The 22,525-nt window shown below is 45.2% G+C and overlaps 2 protein-coding genes across 2 annotated transcripts in view; both read left to right on the top strand.

The window, feature by feature from the left end:
- Pcbd2 (pterin-4 alpha-carbinolamine dehydratase 2) overlaps positions 1-12,944 on the top strand; it is a 65,461-nt gene extending 52,517 nt beyond the window's left edge. Inside the window, exons 3-4 of the mRNA XM_075970940.1 lie at positions 8,132-8,212; positions 10,311-12,944. Of these exons, the coding sequence (XP_075827055.1) occupies positions 8,132-8,212; positions 10,311-10,406 (177 nt within the window). The 3' untranslated portion in view covers positions 10,407-12,944. The remainder of the gene's footprint in view (positions 1-8,131; positions 8,213-10,310) is intronic.
- The window catches only part of Catsper3 (cation channel sperm associated 3), a 79,752-nt gene that overhangs the window by 45,454 nt on the left and 11,773 nt on the right, over positions 1-22,525 (top strand). The window contains exon 2 of the mRNA XM_075970939.1: positions 17,436-17,589. Within this exon, the coding sequence (XP_075827054.1) occupies positions 17,436-17,589 (154 nt within the window). The remainder of the gene's footprint in view (positions 1-17,435; positions 17,590-22,525) is intronic.

Here is a 22,525-nt window from a genome sequence, read left to right as displayed (position 1 = left end):
GAACTAGCTCTGTAGATCAGGCTGGTCTCTGCCTCCCAAGTGCTGGGATTAAAGGTGTGAGCCACCACCAACAGGCTAATTATTTTGCTTTTAATTTTGTGTGTATCTGCATGTCTCTGTGTTAGTATCCCCTGAATCTGGAGTGATGACAGTTATGATTGTGAGCTGCCTGACGTGGGTTCCAGAAATTGAATTCTACTGGAAGAACAGCAAGGCCTTGTAATTGCTGAGCCCTCTCTCCAGCCCCCTGTTTTGCTTTTTGAGATAAGTTGCTATATGGCACAGGCTGCCTTCAAGCTTGGGAGCCTCCGTATCCAGCCTCCTCAGTGTTTGATTATAGGTGTCTGCTGCCACACCTAGCAGAGCCTTTTACATTCATGTGTACTGGAGGTTTCTGAGAGCTTCATGTGTGAGCATTTCAACTATGGCATCCCACCCCTTCCTTGCTCTTTATATATTTAAAAAACAGACTATCTATCTATCTATCTATCTATCTATCTATCTATCTATCTATCTATCTATCTATTCATATAATGTGTATGGGTGTTTTTTTTTTCTGCAGGTATTCCCAGCTTCATCTAAAAATAAACTTTTTTTAAAAAGGAGGATGATTTATCGTAAACAACATTGGAACCAACCCTCAATTCCCCCTAACTCCCACAACATTTTAAAGATTTATCCATGGCCTGGTGATGGTGGAGGCGCACACCTTTAATCTTAGCGCTTTGGCAGGCAGAGGCAGGCAGATCTCTGTGAGTTCGAGGCCAGCCTGGTCTACAGAGAGAGTTCCAGGACAGCCAGGATGGTTACACAGAGAAATCCTGTCTTGAAAAGTCAAAATTAAAAAAAAGATTTATTCATTTTTATTTTTTTATGTATGTGTTTGTTGGTATGCTTGTATGTGTATCGTTAACATGCAGGGCCTGTGGAGGTCAAAAGTGGGTGTTGGATCCCTTGGAACTGGAGTTATGGGTGGTTGGAAACCTCCATGTGGGTGCTGGGAACCCAACCCAGGTTCTCAGCTATTGCTCTTAACTGCTGAGCCATCTTCATAGCCTCTCCTCAACATTTTAATAAGGGGCTTATTGGAGCCTAGCAAGGTGACGTGTGTGCCTGAGTTCAAGGTCAGCCTGGTCTAAAAGTGAGTTCCAGGACAGTCAGGACTATGCAGAGAAACCCTGTCTCAAAAACGAAACAAAACAAAACAAAAACAAAAAACCCAAAACAAACAGAAAAAAAGGGCTTATTTGTGGTATGATAATGCACCAACTCAAACATAAATGTTTTATTTGCCTTATATTTTCTGTACTTTCTGCCTGGTTAATTTTGAGGCTATGTTTGTGTAGTACCAATAACTCATAGTCTTCATTGCTGATGAGTTTATTTTGACTTTAATTGCTTGGATTTAGGCTGCGCACATTTATTGATTGTTTGGTTTTGTGAACCATGACAAAAGCAGTGTCTACTTACCTTAAACTATATATGAGTAATGCTGTTTAAATATGGTATTTTGGTGTGTTTTCAAGTTTTTAGTTGTGTTTTCTTTAGTTGGGAATGTTTGTTTTCAATTTTGAGGGTGCTGTTCCTCATACAGTGTTAGACAAATCTAGCCCCTGTCCCCTTAGCACATTCCTGCTAGAGCTATCAGAGCCCCTCGGCTGCTTTCTCCTCTCCCTTCCCCTGTTCAGTCCTACCTGATGCTGTTTCCTGCTTCCCGTCTCCCGTGTTCCACCTCTAAAGACCTCTGACACTCGTCTTTCAGCTTTGAACCTGCCTGTGCTTCTCTTCCCTTTTCTAGCTGATGACATTTAATAGCTGATAACAGTTGCTTTTGGTTCCTTAATTGCTATAGTTATGCTAACCGGAGTCCTAGCCCTTAATGAACTTACTCTCATCGCCAGCACCTTGGACGTGGTTTTCCGCTCGGCTCTCAGCTCTAACTCCTCCTCCTTCAGTCGTTTCCTTAGAGGGGTGAATGGCAGTTGTTCTGAGCTGCTGCATTTCTTTTTTAACTAAATAAATTTAAATGTGTGTGCATGCGTGTGTGAGTGAGTGTGCATGGCACGACATGAATGTAAGGCTCATAGGACAGCTTTATGGAGCCTGTAGTCCCTCCTTCCGTTTCTATGCGGCTTCCGGGGATTGGACTCTGGTTGCCATGCTTGTATGAGAAGGACTTTACCCATGGAACCATCTTGTTGACCTGATTTTTTGTATATCTGAAATATCAGTCCACTGCTTCTATTTGTTTGTTTGTTTGTTTTGAGACTGGATTTCACTATGTTATCCCTAGCTATCCTGGAACTCACAGAGATCTGTCTGCCTCCATCTCCTGAGACTGGGGTTAAAGGCATGTGCCTCCACATCAAGCTATTGCTTTTATATTTTGAAAACTAGTTTAGCTGGCTGTGAAACTCTTGCTGGGAGTGGTGGCACAAATCTTTAATCCCAGCCCTCAGGAGGCAGAGGCAGGTGGATCTCTGAGTTTGAGGTCAGCCTGGTCTACAGAGCAAATTCAGTACAGCCAGGGCCGAATAGAGAAGCCCTGTTTGGAAAAACAACAACAAAAACAACAAAAATTTATTTTTTCAGTCTTTGTTTTCACTTTTATTTCCTAGAGTCTTTGCAGGTATTGTCCCTCTGATGCCAATATGTGGACATTTGACGTCAACAGGTTTCTTTTTATCCTTATACAGGGAATTTCTTACTAAATGATAAAAGGACTTTTTAAAAAAATCTAAGTTTATTAACTTTGCTATAATGTGGAGACATGACACATTCTTTTTTCTTGTTTTTGTTTGTTTGTTTTGTTTTTAGAGACAGAGTTTCCCTGTGTAGCACTGGCTGTCCTGGAACTCACTCTGTAGACCATACTGGCCTCCAACTCACAGAGCTCCCCCTGCCTCTGAGTGCTGGAATTAAAGGTGTGTGCCACCACTGCCTACCAGCTGACATTGCTGCATTCTTATATTAGTGTGTGTGTGTGTGTGCGTGTGTGAGTGTGAGAGTATGTGTGTGAGCATGTGTGTGAGCATGTGAGTGTGTGAGCATGTGAGTGTGTGTGAGCGTGTGTGTAAGCATGTGTGTAAGCTTGTGAGTGTGTGTGAGTATGTGTGTGAGCGTGTGAGCATGAACATGTGAGTGTGAGCATGTGTGTGAGCATGTGAGTGTGTGAGCATGTGAGTGTGTGAGCATGTGTGTGAGCATGTGAGTGTGTGTGAGCATGTGAGTGTGAGCATGTGTGTGAGCATGTGAGTGTGTGAGCATGTGAGTGTGTGTGAGCGTGTGAGCATGAGCATGTGAGTGTGTGAGCATGTGTGTGAGTGTGTGAGCATGTGAGTGTGTGAGCGTGTGAGCATGAGCATGTGAGTGTGTGAGCATGTGTGTGAGCATGTGAGTGTGTGAGCATGTGTGTGAGCATGTGTGTGAGCGTGTGAGCATGTGTGTGGAGGATAGAGGCTAATCCTCTCTGCCTCTCCCTGGATTCTGGGGATGGAACTGCCAGGCTTGGGAGGCAAGAGCCATCTCACTAGTCTCTCTTTACAATGTTTCTATTTATTTATTTATTTATTTATTTATTTATTTATTTATTTATTTATTTATTATGTATACAATATTCTGTCTGTGTATATGCCTGAAGGCCAGAGGCGGGCACCAGACCCCATTATAGATGGTTGTGAGCCACCATGTGGTTGCTGGGAATTGAACTCAGGACCTTTGGTAGAGCAGGCAATGCTCTTAACCTCTGAGCCATCTCTCCAGCCCCCACAATGTTTCTTTTTTTTTTTTTTTTTTTTGGTTTTTTCGAGACAGGGTTTCTCTGTGGTTTTGGAGCCCGTCCTGGAACTAGCTCTTGTAGACCAGGCTGGTCTCGAACTCACAGAGATCCGCCTGCCTCTGCCTCCCGAGTGCTGGGATTAAAGGCCTGCGCCACCACCGCCCGGCCACAATGTTTCTTTTACAACTTTTTTCCTTTGCATTCTGGAGGTGAAGCCCAGGCCTTCAGCAATGGCAAGTCTGTCCTGAGCAGCCTGGCCCCTTGGCCCTATTTACAGCTTTTTTTTGGGAGGGGACCTTAGTACTGTAGTAATTAAGTTTATGTTAGTCTTATATGTCTTTTTTTAATTTATTTTTTTATTGAAAAAAATTTCCGCCTCCTCCCAGCCTCCCATTTCCCTCCCCCTCCTCCCACACCTCTCCCCCTCTCCCCTTATATGTCCTATATATTGGTTCTCTAATTCCTTTAAGCTCATGTTGGTTCTTTTTAATTTTATTTATTTTGTGTTTATGGGTGTTTTTGCCTGCATGTATGTCTGTGTACCATGTGTATATGTCCAGGGCGGTTAGAGGAGGACGTTGGATTCTCTGGAACTGGAGCTGTCATGTGGGTGCTGGGACTTGAACCAGAGTCCTCTGCAAGAGCAGCAGTGCTCTTAACCACTGAGCCTCCTCTCCAGCTTGTTGATTTTGTCACTGTCCATTTCCTTAGTCACACTGGGTTGCTAGTGAGTCTGTTCTGCCCCAAGCTTTTCCAGCATTGCTGGATGGGACTGTTTTAGAAAACCCCACCCTCTTAATAACTCGGGGTCATTAGGTCCCAGCGGGAGCCTTGGTAAGAATAGCCTGATGCTCGCCTGCAGCTGCGCCCCGGGTGAGTTCCTTCATCGCAGTCCACAGCAGTAGCCACAACGCCCCCTTGAATCCCTCCTCTTTCCTGTTATCCACTCATGTAACTCCTGTAACAGTTTGTCTGATGACTTGGATATATATTGCCATGCATGTTTTAAACGTGTAAGCTCTGAACTAGGCAGGTAATAGATTTGGGTCTGCTAAGTGGAAGAAGGCAAATGGGCTTTACCCTCTGGGTCAATTGCTTACTTCTCCTATGGAGAAATCATAAATAAATCTGGTGTGGCTTATCAGATTTTGTGATACTTTCTTTTCTAAGTTAAATTTATATTATTGTTTATTATTATTGTGTGTGTTACAGGTGTGTGTACCATGAGCTCTGTGGAGGCAAAGGAGAACTTTTGGGAGTTGGTTCTTCCCTTCTTCTGTGGGTTCTGAGGGTAAAGCTCAGGTGTCAGGCTTGGGTAGCAAGTGCTTTCGCCAGCTGAGCCAGCTCACTGGCCCTGTAATATTTTTTTCCTCTTTCTTACTTCTACCTTTTTTTTTTTTTTTTGAGACAGGGTCTCACTCTATAGCCCTGTCTGGCCTCAAACTTACAAAAATCCACTTGCCTCTGCCTCTTGTTATATTTTTTTTAATCTGACTATTAAGGGCTGGCAAGATGGCTCGGTGGGTAAAGGTGTATACCACCAAGCCCGATGGCCTGTCTGATGTCTACAGGCAGCCTTAGCATGCACATCTGTGCACACACACTATATAAGTGTGAGAAAATATTAAAAAACCAAAACCAATATGACTACGATGTAACAGTTGAAAGAAATGGACAAAGTCGAGGCAAATACAAACTGGTGCTTTGTGGCTGTGCACTTTTAAACACTGACTTAGGTATGGCAGAGCCCATTTATTTGATCAGTGTACCCCTCAAGCTGTGCACGTTCCCTGGAAAACCCGCATCTTCTGAAGGTTTCACTGGTGTGCTGGAAGCATGCTGGAGGTTAAGGGTGTGAGGAATCCACTTGGTCTGTTTGTTCTCCTGAAATGGCAAGGGATGCTAGACAGCACTTGGGACCTTTTGGGATGACGTAGTCTGCAGAGATTGTGGCTATAGGGCAGTGACTGACTTGACCTGACCTATTGTCATTACAATATCCTATTCGGTATATCCCTTTGTTTCGTGTATGTCTGAGTCCCTTTACCTGACACACTGCTTGGCCTCTGTGCGCTCATCCTGAGCAGTGCTGGCGCAGCTGTGCTATAGCTGAGGTCTTCTGTGCTAGCGGCTGCTTGCTAAGCGCCTTACACACCTCACCTCAATTCATACTAGACTGCATTAGACCATAAGAGCTTTTTATTTCTCTCTGTTTTATTGACAAGAAAACTGAGCCCAAGCGGGAGCATTGCATAAGGGGCAGAAGGTTGTTAGGACCAAACGCCAGACCCAAGGGCGGCCAATGGCTCTGTACACTCCACGCAGTCACTGCAGTCCTGATCTCAAGACAGTAGTTACCGCCACCAGGCCCCTGTGACACTGGCCCTGTTAGCAGCCCATCAGGGAGAGGGGAGGGGCTCATAAGACCCTACCCCGTTACCTCTGGCTACTGACCCTTGCTAGATTCTGGGGGAGGGGATCACTGTCTGCAGTTATCCACCCACTACTGAGTGCATCAGGCTCTAGTGTTATCTCCAAACTCCCGGCCACACACACGGCTCTGGCTGGTCTCGGTGGGTCCCAAAACAAAGGGAGTAGACACACGTGTGTGTGAGGGAGATTTGTGAGGGGTGAGGCGAGAGTAGACAGAGGCGGGAGGCAGGTGAGCGTGAGAGGGTTCGGTATGCATTATGCACGCGTGAGAATGTCTAAGAACAAATTAAGTTAATTAAAAAAGACCACTAAGGGCTAGATGGACATCTGGATGGACATCTGCACGGACGGACAATGGTTCAGAGTGTGTGCTGCCTTTCCAGAGAACCGGAGTTCAGTTCTCCATGTGGGCAGTGTACAGCCCCCTGGGACTCCAGCTCAGGATGGACATAGGCACTCAAAGGCACACATACACATCCTTCAAAAATCAAATCTTAAAAAATAACAGAGACGGGAGAGAGAGCACGTGTGCTCGAGAGAGCGAGCTGAGCCTGGAAACCATTTATGGAAGCACATACCTATTCTAGTACTTAACAGTAAATTTGAGGTCAGCCTGGCCTCATGAGAGCCTCTCTCAAAACCCCGGAAGTGGGATGGGGAGAGAAAGGGAAAGAAAAAGAAAACGGAGCCTAGGATCACATGACAGTTAAGTGGTAGTGTCAGAATTTGAATCCAGAATTCCCAGGTTCAAAAGGCCAGGAGGCCCTGAGCCTTGTCACCATCTGTCACTGAGGACAGACAGTCTTCTACTTCAGCTAATGCTGAATAAAAAATCCGTCACGTTGACAGTAGAGATTCCCACACAGCATTGCTGACTCCGTGTTTGGCTAATTAAACCAGACTCCCCTACATGACTGGTACCTCGATGGCATATAGGGAATCGGATTTGGAATGGAAGGGGGCAGGAGAATACATTTGCTTTTCTCTGGATCATTCCGTATATAGTAGGTTCTTCCCTCCCCTTCCTTTTAAAATGCGTTACCTGTGATTGACAGTTCACAGGACTAGTCTGCTGTGTGCCCTGGGCAGGTAACCAGGATGGTCATGCGCTCATGATTGTGCGGGTTGACAAGTGTTCCACCTTCCTTCATCGTGTCTTCAGCCTCTTGCACACTTCGTGGTCCCCTTCCACAGTGTTCCCTGAGCCTTAGAGGGGCCGTGTAAAGTAGGGTTATTATTCGCCATCGCCTTCGTAAAAATGTGACAGGAAGCAAAAATGAGTGTTTTCCTCAGAACAGTGGCCTCCTGCTTGGTGTTTCTCTTTTCCCTGTGGTGTGAGCCCCAGCTGTCCATGTTGTTTCCAGACTTGGCTTCTGTGGAGGGACACTGTCACCTCAGCTTGGGGCTGTAGCTAGAGGCTCCCCGGCAGGCACTCAGGGTTTTTCTTTCAGGCTGCTTGGCGCTGAAGGTAGGCCTTCACTGGCTGCCCTGAAGTGTGGGCTGGGACAGCTGTGGGCCTTTCTCCACAGCCTTGCAGCTGATGGTTGAGGCGGCCCATTCACTAACAACAGGAGGAGTGGTTAAGGAGTAAATTGGCTCTCTTGATTTGGGGCAGGTAGACCCAGGGCACCGGGTTGAAGAGAATTATTCCTGTGCAGTCGGGAGGCCTAGGACAATTAAGCAGTCCAGACAGGTCACTAGGTGACACTCATTTCCTGGTTTGTTTATTTGAGCCAGATTGTTTCCCCACCTCGTAGTCTGCTGCCCTGGTGCCCTGGCCTGCTGAGAGCAGCCCTTCTCGTGTGATCTCTGAGGCTTCCCCAGCGTCCCAACGAGCCTTCATCTGGTTGGGTGGCTCCGGGGTCTCCCAGCTACAGAGTGCAGGGCGGGTCCTGTAATTCCGGACTTGGTGTTTTGCAGGCTTTTGGCTTCATGTCCAGGGTTGCCCTGCAGGCAGAAAAGATGAATCACCACCCAGAATGGTTCAACATCTACAACAAGGTAACTGGACCTCTATCTTGCGATCACTAATTTGAGAATTGAAGAAACCCATTGTTGAATGTGGTGTTGAGGATGTTCTCTTACTCTCGCTCAGAAACCCTGTGTCATTGTTGGCAGAGTTCAGGGCTTTCCTGAGAGCAGAAGTATAGTCCTTTGCTCTTAGACTTGGCTTCCAACATTCATTTTGGAAGTTTGGACTGTCCTGAGTTAATCGTGGATATTAGCCATGAAGATAGAATTTTACGTATTTTTGTGGAGGGGTATTTTCTTGAAGGGGTGTATTATTTAAGTCAGAGTCTCCCTGTGTACCCTGGAACTCACTGAGAGCACCAGGCTGGTAGGAGGTCCTCCTGTTTTGTGGGATCACAGGCATGTGCTGCCATGGCCAACTCAGTTACCTGAGACCTGAGAGTTTTAATTTGAAAATAATTTATTAAAAGGAATAGTAGCAAATCAGATAGCGTGGCCTTATGTGTCTCACTGAAATAAATCTCAACAACTGTCTCTTGGTAGTAAATGTTTATTAAAGATTTGATCTCCAGAAGGCAGACTAAAATCTTTGAAGGGGTGCAGTGAGAATATCCACACCCCAAGAGTGTCTCTCCACTCTGCATAGCTATCTAGAGTTCTTTGAGGTTTTTTTTTCTTATAAAGGAAAGCATTTAATTGGGGTTGGTTTACAGTTCAGAAGTTTAGATCATCGTCATCATGGTGGGAAGCTTAACAGGATGCAGCAGACATGGTGCTGGAGAGGTAGCTGAGAGTTCTACATCCAGATCGGTGGGCAGCAGGAAGAGAGAGTGCCACAATGGGCCTGACTTGGGTTTCTGAGACCTCAAAGGCCACCCTCTGTAACAAACCTACTCCAACACAGCCACATCTCCTAATAGTGCCACTCCCTATGGGCCTATGGGGCCAGTTTTATTCAAACCACCACATTCCAATCCCTGGCCCCCATAGGTTTGTAGCCTTATTATAATGCAAAGTGCTTTTAGCCCAACTCTGAAAGGCCCCATAGTCTGTCACAGCATCAGTCCTGTAAAGGTCCAAAGTCTCTTCTGAGATTCATACAATCTCTTAACTGTAATACCCCATAAAATCAAAAAGCAGATCACATACTTCCAACATATAATGGCACAGGACTTATATCACCATTCCAAAATGGAGGAGAATGAGCACAATGAAGAGATAGTGGGCCAAAGCAAGAGCAAAAACTATCTGGAGACTCTAACCTCTGCATCTCCATGTCTGATGTCAAAGTGCGCTCTTCAGACTCCATTCCGTTCAGCTTTGTTGACTGCAGTGCACTTCTTTTTCTTGGGCTGTTTCCACTCCCTATTAGTAGCTTTTTAAAAAGTTGTTTTATTGAGCTATATATTTTCCTCCCTTCCCTTTCTCCCCCTCCCCTTCTGCCCTCTACCATGATCCCCATGCTCCCAATTTACTCAAGAGATCTTGCCTTTTTCTACTTCCCATGTAGATTGGATTCATGTATGTCTCTCTTAGGTTGTGAATTGTTGGCTGGCTTTTCTTTGCTCTATGTCTAAAAGCCACTTATCCCACGTCCTCTGAGAAACAGAGGATTTCATTATTGTTATTTAAAAAGAAGCAGTTTCTAATTGTCCCGTTCCAGGATGAGCGTCTACTTTCTGGACACTTTTGCTTTTTAATCTTGTTGAATGATGAGCCCATCCATGTTCCCTCATTTGGTCGCCTGCTTTCCTACCTCACTCAGGGACTGCCTGATAGGTTGGCTTGCCTATTCTTGGTTGCCTGAGCAGGTTTGGTATAATTAAAGTTCTGGGAGTTAAAATGGCGCTTCTGTCTCTGTTCGTGCTTCCCAGGAAGCAAGATTTTCCATCCGGGCTGCTGACTTCCCTCGTCTTCTGGGAGCCTTCCCTCCTGGGTGGCTATCACCCAGCTTGGTGCAGCCTGTACCCCAAGCTCCCTGGGTTTGGGAAATGCAATGTCTAGTATTTTCTAAATATCTACTTTCTGGTTCTCAGATAGGAATGTTGAGACACAGATTGACTTCTGAAGCACCCAGGTCTCTCCCGCAGGTCTGCTCAGATCTGAAAAGCTGTTTTCCCATCTGCAGGTCCAGATAACTCTCACCTCGCACGACTGTGGAGGCTTGAGCAAGCGTGATGTGAAGCTGGCCCAGTTCATCGACAGCGCTGCCGCTTCTCTGTGATCGCCTTCCATGTGTGTAAAGATCAGAACCTGGTCGTCGGCAGCGTTTTTAAGGCCATTCATGTGAATAAGTTAAATCATAAATTTGTTTGTTTTTACATATATACATTTTTGTATACTTGACGCTTAAATACAGAATGATTTGAACCCGAAGCTTGAGTTATTTTTTATTACATCTAGTCAGACATGTAATAAGCCAGCCTGAGTTATTTTAAAATGTGACGTGTGTGCCTTTGTGTGAATACGCGTGTGTCCAGTTGCTTGTGGAGGGCACAGGTGCAGGATCCCCTGGAGCTGGAGTCAGGCAGTTGTAAGCTGTCTGACATGGGTGCTGGAGCTGTACTCAGGGCCTCTGCAAGAGCAGTGTTAAGTTCTTGACTGCTGAGCCTGTGTTCCTGGGTGGTAGTCATGCAAAATGGCTCCATGATAAACTACATCTTATTTCCTTTTGAGGGTGAGATCCATGTTTATTTTTGCATTGACAAAGGTTATAGTTAAGAAGTAAAAAGAAGAGAAAAGGACAAGAGGAAGATGGAGGACGAAGAGGAGAAGAAGCCTGAGAGACTCCCAGCTAGAGGGTATAGTAAAGAAGGCCGTATAGCACACTGCGGGGAGGGGAGGTATAAGGGTGGGATGTGGAGTATAGGGAGTAGGAGTGGGAACGTAAGCACAGTCCTAAAACCTAACCTAGCACATGAAGACCATCGTGGAACACATGCTGACGGGTGGATTGCTGGCCCAGCTATGCTGAGCTGGAAGGTGAAGTTCTCAGATCCTCTTGGTTCTAACTCAGTGGTTCTCAACCTTCCTAATGCTGTGGCCCTTTAAGGCAATTCCTCATACTGAGGTGACCCAACTTCATAGCTGTATTTTGCTACTGTTATGCTGTCTGACATGCAGAATGGTCTTAGGTGATCCCTGTGCCAGTGTCATTGGACCCTAAGTGGTTGCAACCCACAGCTCTAGATGCTTCCACATGGTGCTGTGTCAGTGAGGGGAGAGTGAAGCCATGGTCTGACCACAGCTTGTGTTTCTGGGTTTGTGGTGTGTGATGCAGGGAGGTGGTAAGTCCTCTGCTGGTACCTGCCTTTGGACCCCGCACTCCGTCTTGGCCTGTCTGGCGTATGGAAGGACATCACTTCACTTGCAGTTACCAAATACTTTTTAAAGCTTTGCTTTGTGTGTGTGTGTTTTTTTGTTTTGTTTTTTTTTTTCCGAGACAGGGTTTCTCTGTAGCTTTGGTGCCCGTCCCGGAACTAGCTCTTGTAGACCAGGCTGGCCTAGAACTCCCAGAGATCCGCCTGCCTCTGCTCCTCGAGTGCTGGGATTAAAGGCGTGCGCCACCACCGCCCGGCATGTGTGTGTGTTTTTAATCTGCAGATAATTGATTGGATGGAACTAGGTGTGGTGGCACACACCTGTAATCCCAGGACACCACACTTAGGAGGAGGGGCTGTAGTCCTATGTCATTCTCGCTATATATGACGTTTGGGACCAGCCTGGGCTATGTCAGACTGTGTCAGAAAATCAGTTTTAAAAAATTGTGTATCTTTCTGAGACATGGTGTGATGTACTAGTGCATGCATGTATTCTGCATTGCCCAGCTCGGGGTACTTCCCTCTGTCTCCAACACTTACCATTTGGGATCAGATTTGAAGTCCTCTCCTAATTTTATTATGTGACATAATATTGTTGAGTATAATTGCCAGGACTTGCTTCTTCTCTCCGGCAGGTATAGATGCTGTTATTTCTCAATTCAGTGTTTTAGTTGCTTATTTGAGTATTTTCCTACCAGCCATGGACCTGCACACATGTTTTAGAATATTAAGGATTAGCTGGGGTAGAGGCCCAACACACAAGGATGTGGGGTCTACCCCTAACACTGCAAATAACAGAGAAGAAAGAATATTAGGGACAGGAGAGACAGTGGGGTGGCTACCCCATTTCCTTGTAGCTCAAGAACTTGTGTTTTCAGGAAGTTGACTAACTCAGTGATTAAACTTTTAATATTACCCAGCAATCCAGATCTCCATGTCTTGCCTTGTGAGAATCAAGCCAAAGGGGGGGGGGGATAGTAATTTTGAAGGTTAAACAGAACTAAATCTCTATAGCTCTTGTACTTAAAAACATCTCTAGGTCTTGCGCTCATTCCTCACACTCAGAAGTTTCCACGTTGTTCATGACTATATCCTCTGAGGCAAGCAACCAGTATCGTTGGGAGTTCAGCTGTGCTGGCTTGCAGGATCCTCCCAGCTGTGCTTGCTGACTGGAAGGAAGGATGGGAAGGCTCGCAGGACCCTGAGTATCCAGCCATTCTAGGGTTGCATGCAATTCTGCACTGATTGCTTGTGGCCTGAGGGCAAGGCTAGAGTCTATAGGCTGGTGAAGGTTAGGTAGGGGAGGGTGCCTCCATTTATGCATCTATGGGAAAGAAATGATTCCTGTGTGGCCTTTGGGAGGGAACTCCTACCTCCTGTATGTAACCCCTTATCTGTGCTCTGTAAGTAAGCCCAATAAACTCACTGATTCCCTGGGCGTGAACTTTGATGCAGTCTTCTCTGAATTTGTCCTTGGGACTTTAGACACTTTACATTTTCCTCAGGAAAGGAATCTTGGTACCTACTGTGGGACAATGGTCTTGTAGCCTGTAAAGGTTTGTCAGTTGACTGGTTTAATAAAATACTAATTGGCCAGTAGCCAGGCAGAAAGTATAGGCGGGGTGACCAGGATAGAAGAATTCTGGGAAGAGGAAAGGTTCAGTCTGCAGCCTTGCCAATAAAATGTACCAAGCCACGTGGCTAACACAGACAAGAATTATGGATTAATGTAGGATGTAAGAGTTAATAAAAAGCCTGAGCTAATAGGCCAACCAGTTTATGATTAATGTAGTCCTTTCTGTGTTTCTTTTGGGACTGAACAGCTACAGAACCTGGCAGGACAGAAATCTCCGTCAACATGTAACCACATCCAAAACTTCCAAATAACAAGACCTGGAAATGCTTTCTCTGCTTTCCCTGGGATTTTATGTCTACTGCCACACCCATTGCAATCTTCCTTTCCTTCTAGGTGTCCCTGGTGTTGGCTCTGGGTGTGTTCTGTCCCTTAGAAACTCAGAAAACTTAAATTTTCCGCCTACATTAGCCTCGACTTGTCTTACCATCTTATTAAAAGACCTTTGTCTGCAGAGTGGGCACGCTATGTGGGGATGTCTTCACGTCTCCAGTGTTGTCGGGCTTTACCTTCTGTTGCTAGGCGCTCATCCTCTTTGGGGCATCCCCACCTCAAGAAAAGGGACTTGTAAGTGACTGAGCCCAAAGGCCTTCTCAGGCTAGTAACTGCCGGAATGCCTAAGAGTGACCTCATAGAGCAGAGAACCCTTTCCAGGGTCCCTCTTGCTGCTTCTTAGAATCCAGGTGCCGAGGAAATCCTTAGGCAGAGGATTTTTGGTTATATGATAAAAGCAAGGGATAAAAATAGAAAATTTGGGAAATGTCCCAATACTTTCACCACAACCCTGTAAGGGTTGTGTCTAGCTCACTGTTTGGCACTGCATCAGAGGCATTGTATGCAAGACTGAAGAAGATTAAGTAAGTATCCTTTATCTCCATGGTTAGAAAGTGTGGGAAGGGCACTGTGGGGACAGGCTCATGAACTCTCCTAGCCTCTTCTATAGGGACTTGTCTGCATCCCAAGGGAGAAGAGCTTGTCTCAGACATGCTGGTTTCTCTGGAGGGTGAGGCCGGTACATTTGCTGTTCACCTGGAGTTTGAAATAGACTCCGTGTTTACTAAAGTATTAGATAATTTGAAGGCTTTTCCCCCTTTCTTTTTCTACAAGACCTATTTCAAATCAAATTACATATTTTTTATAGATTATAAGGTATATAGTCTGTATCAGGCTTTCTTGGTTATGAATTATTATTAGTTATGAATGCTCAGCTGTAACTTAGTCTTGTCCCACCAGCTGTTATAATTTAATTTAACCTGTTTCTCTTCATCTACAATTTGTGTTGTGGCTTTTTACCTTTCTTTCATTCTGTATGTCCCAGGTCTCTCTTTCTCCCTTGTTCTCTCCTTCCTTCTCCTCCAGAGCCTAGATTCCTCCTCCTACTTGTTCTCTCTGCCTGCAAGCCCCGCCTATCTCTCTACTGCCTAACCGTTGGCTGTTCAGCTTTATATTAGGCCAATCAGATGCCTTAAAGGCAAAGCAACACATCTTTACATCATTAAACAAATAGAGCATGAACAAATGCAACACACCTTTACATTGTTAAAGTAATATTACACAACATTTTCCCCTTTTAAAACCTAAGTAAAAAGGTTTTAAATGTAGAACTGTATACAATAAGAACAATTATCAAGTGAGAATTACATTTACAATATCAAATCCATTTATATTTGGCAAATTCAGAGAAAATACTCCATTATTTATCCTATCTTTTTTTTTTTAAAAAAAGATTTATTTATTTATTGTGTACAGTATTCTGCCTACATTCATGCTTGCAGGCCAGAAGAGGGCACCAGATCTCATTACAGATGATTGTTAGCCACCATGTGGTTGCTGGGAATTGAACTCCAGACCTTTAGATGAGCAGGCAGTGCTCTTTAACCACTGAGCCATCTCTCCAGCCCTGTTTATCCTATCTTAATGAGTCCAAAGTTTTGTACCTAATTTACCTTTAATCATAACTAAGGAGTACTATAACGATCGAGTCTTCAACTTCATCAAAGACCTCAGAAGGAGATAATATTACCTGAGTAAACAGGAAGTACAGTGCAAGCCACTTCTAAAACTATAGAAATGGCAAAGACATCTGACTGCAGAGGCTCTTAAAGGAGCCATATCCAGTTTTGTTTTGTTTTTCCAGCTTTCTCAGGCCCTGTGTGGAAGATTGGGCCCCACAATGGAATGCCAAATGTAGCAGTCTTTCTTTTAGGCCACTAACCAGCTCCCAAATCATGGCATGGGAGACTTGTTATTAGTTACAAATGCTCGGCCTTAGCTTATGCTTGTCCCAGTAGCTCTTCTACCTTAAATTAACTTGTTTCTCTTCATCTGCCTTTTCACCTCACTTTCCCTGTGTATGTCTTACTCAGTGTCTGGCTAGCTGGGGGCTGCCTGCCTGGCTGGCCCTGGGCCTCTCCCTCTTTTTCTCCCTCCTCTCCCCTCTCTCTTTCTCCTACTTATTCTCTCTGCCCACCAGCCCTGCCCATCCCTCTACTGCCTAGCTATTGGCCATTCAGCTTTTTATGAGACCAATCAGGTGCCTTAGGCAGGCAAGGGTGAAACAGCAGCACATTTTTACATAATTAAACAAGTACAGCATGAACAAATGCAACACATCTTTACGTCATTAAAGTAATATTCCACGATAATAGTCTGTGTTCTTTTTGTTGTTTTTTCTTTGTGTTTTTCGTGAGTGTCAGCATGTGTGTATGTGTACCACCTGCATCACCTGCATGTGTGGTGCCCACAGAGGCCAAGGGGGCTTCAGCTCCTTGGTGGTCTGTGTCTTAAGGTGAAGGCCTCACGATGTTGTAGGCCCAAGCTATCATCATGCCCCCTTCTCGTGTGTGTGTGTGTAAGAATGTATTCATTTGCTACAGATAGTGAAGCACACTACTCTTTAAGAAAACGTTTAAAGCGCAGATGAATGTGGCCTCTCTACTCCCGTGGGCACTGCTGGGATGTGGCCTCTCCACTCCCGCGGGCACTGCTGGGATGTGGCCTCTCCACTCCCGCGGGCACTGCTGGGATGTGGCCTCTCCACTCCCGCGGGCACTGCTGGGATGTGGCCTCTCCACTCCCGCGGGCACTGCTGGGATGTGGCCTCTCCACTCCCGCGGGCACTGCTGGGATGTGGCCTCTCCACTCCCGCAGGCACTGCTGGGATGTGGCCTCTCCACTCCCGCGGGCACTGCTGGGATGTGGCCTCTCCACTCCCGCAGGCACTGCTGGGATGTGGCTGCCATCGCTCTTGGTGCCCTCTGTACCAGTACATGGATGAAATCTTTTTGAGATGAGAATGTTTTCATTTTGTTTTTGTGCTCTGTTCTCCACCAGATCATCAATCATTTTTCTAAGCCATGAGAAAACGTGTAGATATACTTTAGGAAATACTTCAGTATGTCATGGTATGATATCCCTAGTTTACTAACCAGTCTTTTAAAATTATATATATGGGCATGTGTGTGCCCCGACACATTTGTGGAGCTTAGAGGACAGCTTTTGGGATCTACCATGTGGGCCCTGGGGGTTGAGCTCAGGTTGTTGGGCATGGCAGCAAGTGCATTTATCCTCTGGACCATCTCACCAGCCTGTAACCAGTCCTTTCTGTTAGATTTTAAAATCATTTCCGTGTTCTCAACACTATAAATACCCTGGGAGAAATGTGTTGGACTAAGTCACCACGTACATTGCAGGTTGTGTTCTTTAGAGTTTGGGGGAGAGGAACGGTTCTGGGTTTTGTTTTGTTTTTCATCAAATTAAGCTGACCAGTGTAGGTTTCCCTGTTCCTTAAGCATGTCCATCACACTCCCCCCCACTCGCTGGTGTTCACTGTCACATGGAAATTTGGACTGAATTTCTGGGAAAAAGCATGAAGGTGTTACTTTGTATCCCCGATTCCATTTGTACTGTCATGATTGGATGTGTGTCCCCTTTCTGTGAGAATGTTTGACTTTTCATCATAGATTGTGTGTGCATGCGCGTGCGCGTGGGTGCGTGTGCTTACCCATTATCAGTTTTTCCTCTGAGATATGTTCCTGCTTCCCTGGTGTTTACTGACAGTAGTCACCTGGGGACGGTTTGTTAAGTAAGTGGAGATAGTGTTTCCTGGGTCTGAGAAGTGGTGACTGTTCTTTCTCAGAAGTCCAGGTAGAGGCTGGGGACAGGCTGTTCTGCCCATGTGTCGCAGGGCCTCTGTATGTTTCTTTTTATGGTGTGGGGAAAACAACCCCTAAGAGGGGTGCAGTTGAGTGGGAATCAAGTGGTCTGTGGTAACCACACCTCTTGCTTGCCCCTCTGACAGGAGGAAGGACGTGGACTGTCAGAAGTTCTTCAGGAAGGTCCTCAAGAGCTCTTTCTTCCAGGTGCTCATGATCAGCGCTATCACCACCAATGCCGCCTTCATGGTCTTGGAGACGGATTACAACATACGTTATAGGATGTTCCAACTCTTCGAGGTGAGCACGTCAATGCTTTTAGTCTGCATTGTCTGTTTTATTTCTGAAAATGTTAAAATATTTCATGGGCATTTTGCTGCTAGAACTTTTCTATAGAAACAGTTTAAAAGACCTTTGACTTGTGCAGTAGCATCAGAGAGTGGCAGAAGCAGCAGCGGCAATGTTACTGGACGACCTCCCTGAATTCTGTCTTATTTATAGACAGAGGAACTAGATTTCATCTCCAAGACTTACGGGCAGCTTTCCCAACCATATTAGCGCCAGTCCCTATGAGGAGGAAGCAGAGGGGCACTAGGGGGCAACTGTGAGTTGAGGTGAGGGTAGCCATCCAAAGCAAGAATTGTGCTGCCCACACCAGTAGTGAGCACAGAAAGTTCTCAGGCATCTCCGAAGGGGCTAGAACAAACCAGAACCGAGGAGTTTGCAGAACTGACCAAGAAGGGCTCCCTCCAAAGGACTGTGCACTTAGAATGGATGTAAAATCTAGCAGGCTGGAGACAGCAAAAAAAAAAAAAAAAAAAAATAGGGTTAGATAAAACAGAAGGAAATAGGATTCAAACAGTTCCTAAAATGAAGTGGTGTACTTTAGGACAAAAGTTGAATGGACTTAGAAGCATAGTTCTTCAAGGTTAGGAAATAAATTTAGGAGGAAAAGCACAATAGGAAAGGAGAAAGGTAAAATATCACACCTTATCATAAGAAAACAGAACAAGGAATCAGATCATAGAGGTGTGAAACCCCACTGTAAAGATAAGTCTACAAAATCAGATAAACAGGCATCCAACCCCAGAGCAAAGGAACGTTCACGAAGACTCTGCAGTATAGGAAGGAACGGAAACAAAGTTTCAAAATTTAGGAAACAACTAGAAATCAAACAAAACCATTTAGAAAACAAAGGCTAAAGTAGAGCAAGCAGCTAAATACAGCCTGAGTTAAACTGAGGAATTAAAAATTTCATTATGAATGGAAATGATGAGAAATACTCAGAAAGTACTAAGTACTGGCGTTGAGGGGCAGTGCCTGGGTAGGGACGGTGGGAACTCTTTGAGTTTCAAATGTCCAGGGGTCAGAATGCTAAAATCTAAACCCAAGGAAAATAACCTCAAAATCTGTATGTCAAAAGGGTGCACATAGCATACCCAAGAATATGAACTCAACCCAGCAAACGCTAGGGCGCTGGAGAGAAACGATTGAGCTTCGAAGTGTGGGGAGTGCAGCTAATGAAGAGGCCAACTGCCATCACATTTCTCCATGGCTGTGCTCTCTGCCCACGGAGAGTGGGGTGACACGTGCAACTTCCTCAGGAAAGAAAATGCGAACTAAGAATATGAACGGAGGGGTCTCAGGCTTTCTAAAAAGGTTCCAGACTCATTGATGTTCAGAAACATGGTGTGTGCTTCCCTGCCCGTCCTTAAGAAAAAGTCGCAGCCAGCCCAAAAGGCTGAAGAAGGATCGCTTTGTTGCTTTGGTGATGAACATGGCAGGTATAGTTGTTTGTAGAAGTAATGCTGACTGTTATTTCACAGGAAAAACATAGCCCTATAATGAATATGTTCTTTGATCCTAAGGCGATAGCAGAACTGAAAGATGAGAGCCATTACAAAAAGTTTTTTTTTGTTTGTTTGTTTTTGTTTTTTGAGACAGGGTTTCTCTGTGGTTTTTGGAGCCTGTCCTGGAACTAGCTCTGTAGACCAGGCTGGTCTCGAACTCACAGAGATCTGCCTGCCTCTGTCTCCCGAGTGCAGGGATTAATACAAAAAGTTTTAAAATTTTATTTTTGTTTTGTTTTTTTAGACGGGGTTTTTCTGTGTATCCGTGGCTGTCCTGGAACTCACTCTGTAGACCAGGCTGGCCTCTAACTCACAGAGATTCTCCTGCCTCTGCCTTCTGAGTGCTGGGATTAAAGGCGTGTGCCACCACTGCCTGGCAAAATTGTGTTTTTATTTTAAAAATTATTTTATTTTATTTTTTTGAGAACTTCATACATACATACATACAATAAAATATAATCATATCTATCTTCCTTTCCCCCTCCAGTTTTCTCCACATCCTTCCCATGATGCCTCTAGCAAAATGTCATATCTTTTAAATTTTTTGATGGCTCACTATGTCCAGTTAGTGTATAATTAGTTACTCAGTAAGTGCCTGTAACATGGGCTGGCCCTCCGAGAGCTGGCCAGCAGGAAGAGCATTTCCTGGTCGGTTTGAGATGACTTCTTTATGACCTGTTCCTTATCTGTCGTCCTCTCTCTTCTGAAAGCATGTGCTGTCTTCAGCAACAGGGTCTTACCACGCGGACCCATGTTTAACCATTGCCTTAGTCGTGATGCACATGGTAGTGTTATTCTGAGACACTGTGGAATCTGTGATACAGCACATGGGCTATTGTGGACTTTTTCTGTTTTTTTTTTCAGGGTGAAGGGTGTGCTCACACATAGTAGGCAAGCACTCCACCAGCAGCTTACATCTTCCACCCAGGATGGCTTACATTTTGTTTGTTTTCTTCCATCTTCCGTGTTGTCTGTTTGTGGTATTTATCTGTCTGTTTATAGCAAGATTTTGTGTGTAGCCCAGGCAGACCCAAACTTGGGTTCCTTTTGCTTCAGCATCCTGATGCTGGGACCACCCCATGCTACTGAAAATGAGGATGCTCATGAAAAAGGGAGATAGAGATGTGTAGACACCACTGAATTCAAAGTCCATGGTTCTGTGCTTGCTTTGGGAATATCAGCGTTAACAGCAGGGGCGTTTTATCTTTTCCACCAATGGCTAGAACACAGACCGACACATTCTTGGTATCTATGATGAGATGTTGGAACCAGAGCTTAGAGAAACAGCTTATCCTGGATCTTGTCATCTTCCCTGTAAGAAAGCTGTCAGAGTTTATTTGCAAAAGGATGCAGAAGATAATTTGGGGATACTTCTGCTGGCCACAGATGAGACAACGTGAGACATAAGGATAATAAGTACTATGGTTAGAAAATCCTCAAAAATTGAAGTGAGGCCAAGGAGGCAAGGGACTAAGTATTCCTCTTGAAAAGGAAATTACAGAGTCAAGCTTTACTGGTATTTCTGACATGAGCCCTAACCTTAAGGGGTCATCTACTGTGAGGCTACTCCTACTGCAGTTCCTGATTGTTTGTTTGGAGACAAGTCCATGCTCTGCAGCCCAGGTTGGCTCCAAACTCATGACCCTTCTGCCGCAGCCTCCCAAGTGTTGGGATTTCAGGTGTGTCACCATGCATGCTATTTCTATAAAGTGTTCCAGCTGGTAAATTAGAAATGATAGCATGTCACCCACTTCAGCTCTGGAGAAGCAATGAGTCTGGCCATTGAGTATCAACAAGAAGCCAGCAGAACTATGTGCCTGCTCTGAAAAGGGGCACCTGCAGCCTTGCTTAGGGTAAACCTGAATGTATTCAAGGAACCAACTGTCTACTGCCAAGGAACAGGGAGGAGAGGAAGGGTATGCTACAAAATGCAGAAACAGGGAGGAGAGGAAGGGTATGCTACAAAATGCAGAAACAGGGAGGAGAGGAGGAAAAATATGCTACAAAATGCAGAAACAGGGAGGAGAGGAAGGGCATGCTACAAAATGCAGAAACAGGGAGGAGAGGAAGGGTATGCTACAAAATGCAGAAACAGGGAGGAGAGGAAGGGTATGCTACAAAATGCAGAAACAGGGAGGAGAGGAAGGGTATGCTACAAAATGCAGAAACAGGGAGGAGAGGAGGAAAAACATGCTACAAAATGCAGAAAAAGGGAGGAGAGGAAGGGCATGTTACAAAATGCAGACTGGAATGTTCTTCAGTCATGCTACGTGGATTAAAAAATTGTTTCTCTCTCTCTCTCTCTCTCTCTCTCTCTCTCTCTCTCTCTCTCTCTGTGTGTGTGTGTGTGTGTGTGTGTGTATGTGTGTGTGTGTGTGTGTGTGTGTGTGTGTGTGTATGGGTGTGTGCTGATACCTATGGAGTCCAAAAGGTAGTGTTAGTTAGATCCTCTGCCTCTGGAGTGATTGGCAATCTTGAGCCACCTGGTGTGGGTGCTGGGGAATTAGCTTGGGTCCTCTGCAGGTGTTCTAACCACTGATCCATCTTATGGCACTTGGAGTCCTTACCAGATAATATGCAAGGCATTAAAAAATGGGGGTTAAGGAATTTTATGGTAAATACTAAATTATTCTGGGAATATAGATATAGGTTTCTATTATAAAGAGCCAAGTTTTAATAAATAATAGGATGCCAGGCTGTGGTGACACATGCCCTTAATCCCAGCACTTGGGAGCTAAGGCAGGTGGACCTCTGTGAGTTTGAGGCTAGCCTGGTCTACAAAGTGAGTTCCAGGACAGCAAAGACTAAAAAGGGAAACCCTGTCTCAAAACAAACAACAACAACAAAACCAGGAAAGTTGAAATAATTGCCTGTATTTTATCTGATCACAATGGAAAATAAAACTACAAAGGCAGAGCAAGAGAAACCCATGGAGTCAATGAGTTCACTATTAAACAACGAATGGGCCCTCGAAGGAATCAGGAGATAAGAGCATTCCTAGAGCAAATGAAAAGGAAAACATAGCACAGCAGACCTAGGGAATACATGAAAAAGTCCTAAGAGGGAGGTCATAGCTATAAGTGTCTGCCCTTCAAAATTGGGCGGGCTGGTGAGATGTCTTATGAGGTAAAGGTGCCTGTCCCATGAGCCTGGAATCCAGAGAATAGTGGAAGGAGAGAACCAGCTCCAGAAAGATCTCCCCTTGACTCTCCTAGCTCCTCTGGCTATGAAACACACACACACACATACACACACACACCGCACAAGCACACACACACACACACACACACCCCACACAAGCACACCCCACACCGCACAAACACACACACACACACACACACACACACACACACACACACACACACACACACACAAACCCTTTTACA

Source organism: Microtus pennsylvanicus, chromosome 4, assembly GCF_037038515.1.
Source record: "Microtus pennsylvanicus isolate mMicPen1 chromosome 4, mMicPen1.hap1, whole genome shotgun sequence".
NCBI classification, from domain to species: Eukaryota; Metazoa; Chordata; class Mammalia; order Rodentia; family Cricetidae; genus Microtus; species Microtus pennsylvanicus.
Note: the sequence above shows the minus strand (reverse complement) of the source record. Positions and strands in the feature narration are given on the sequence as shown.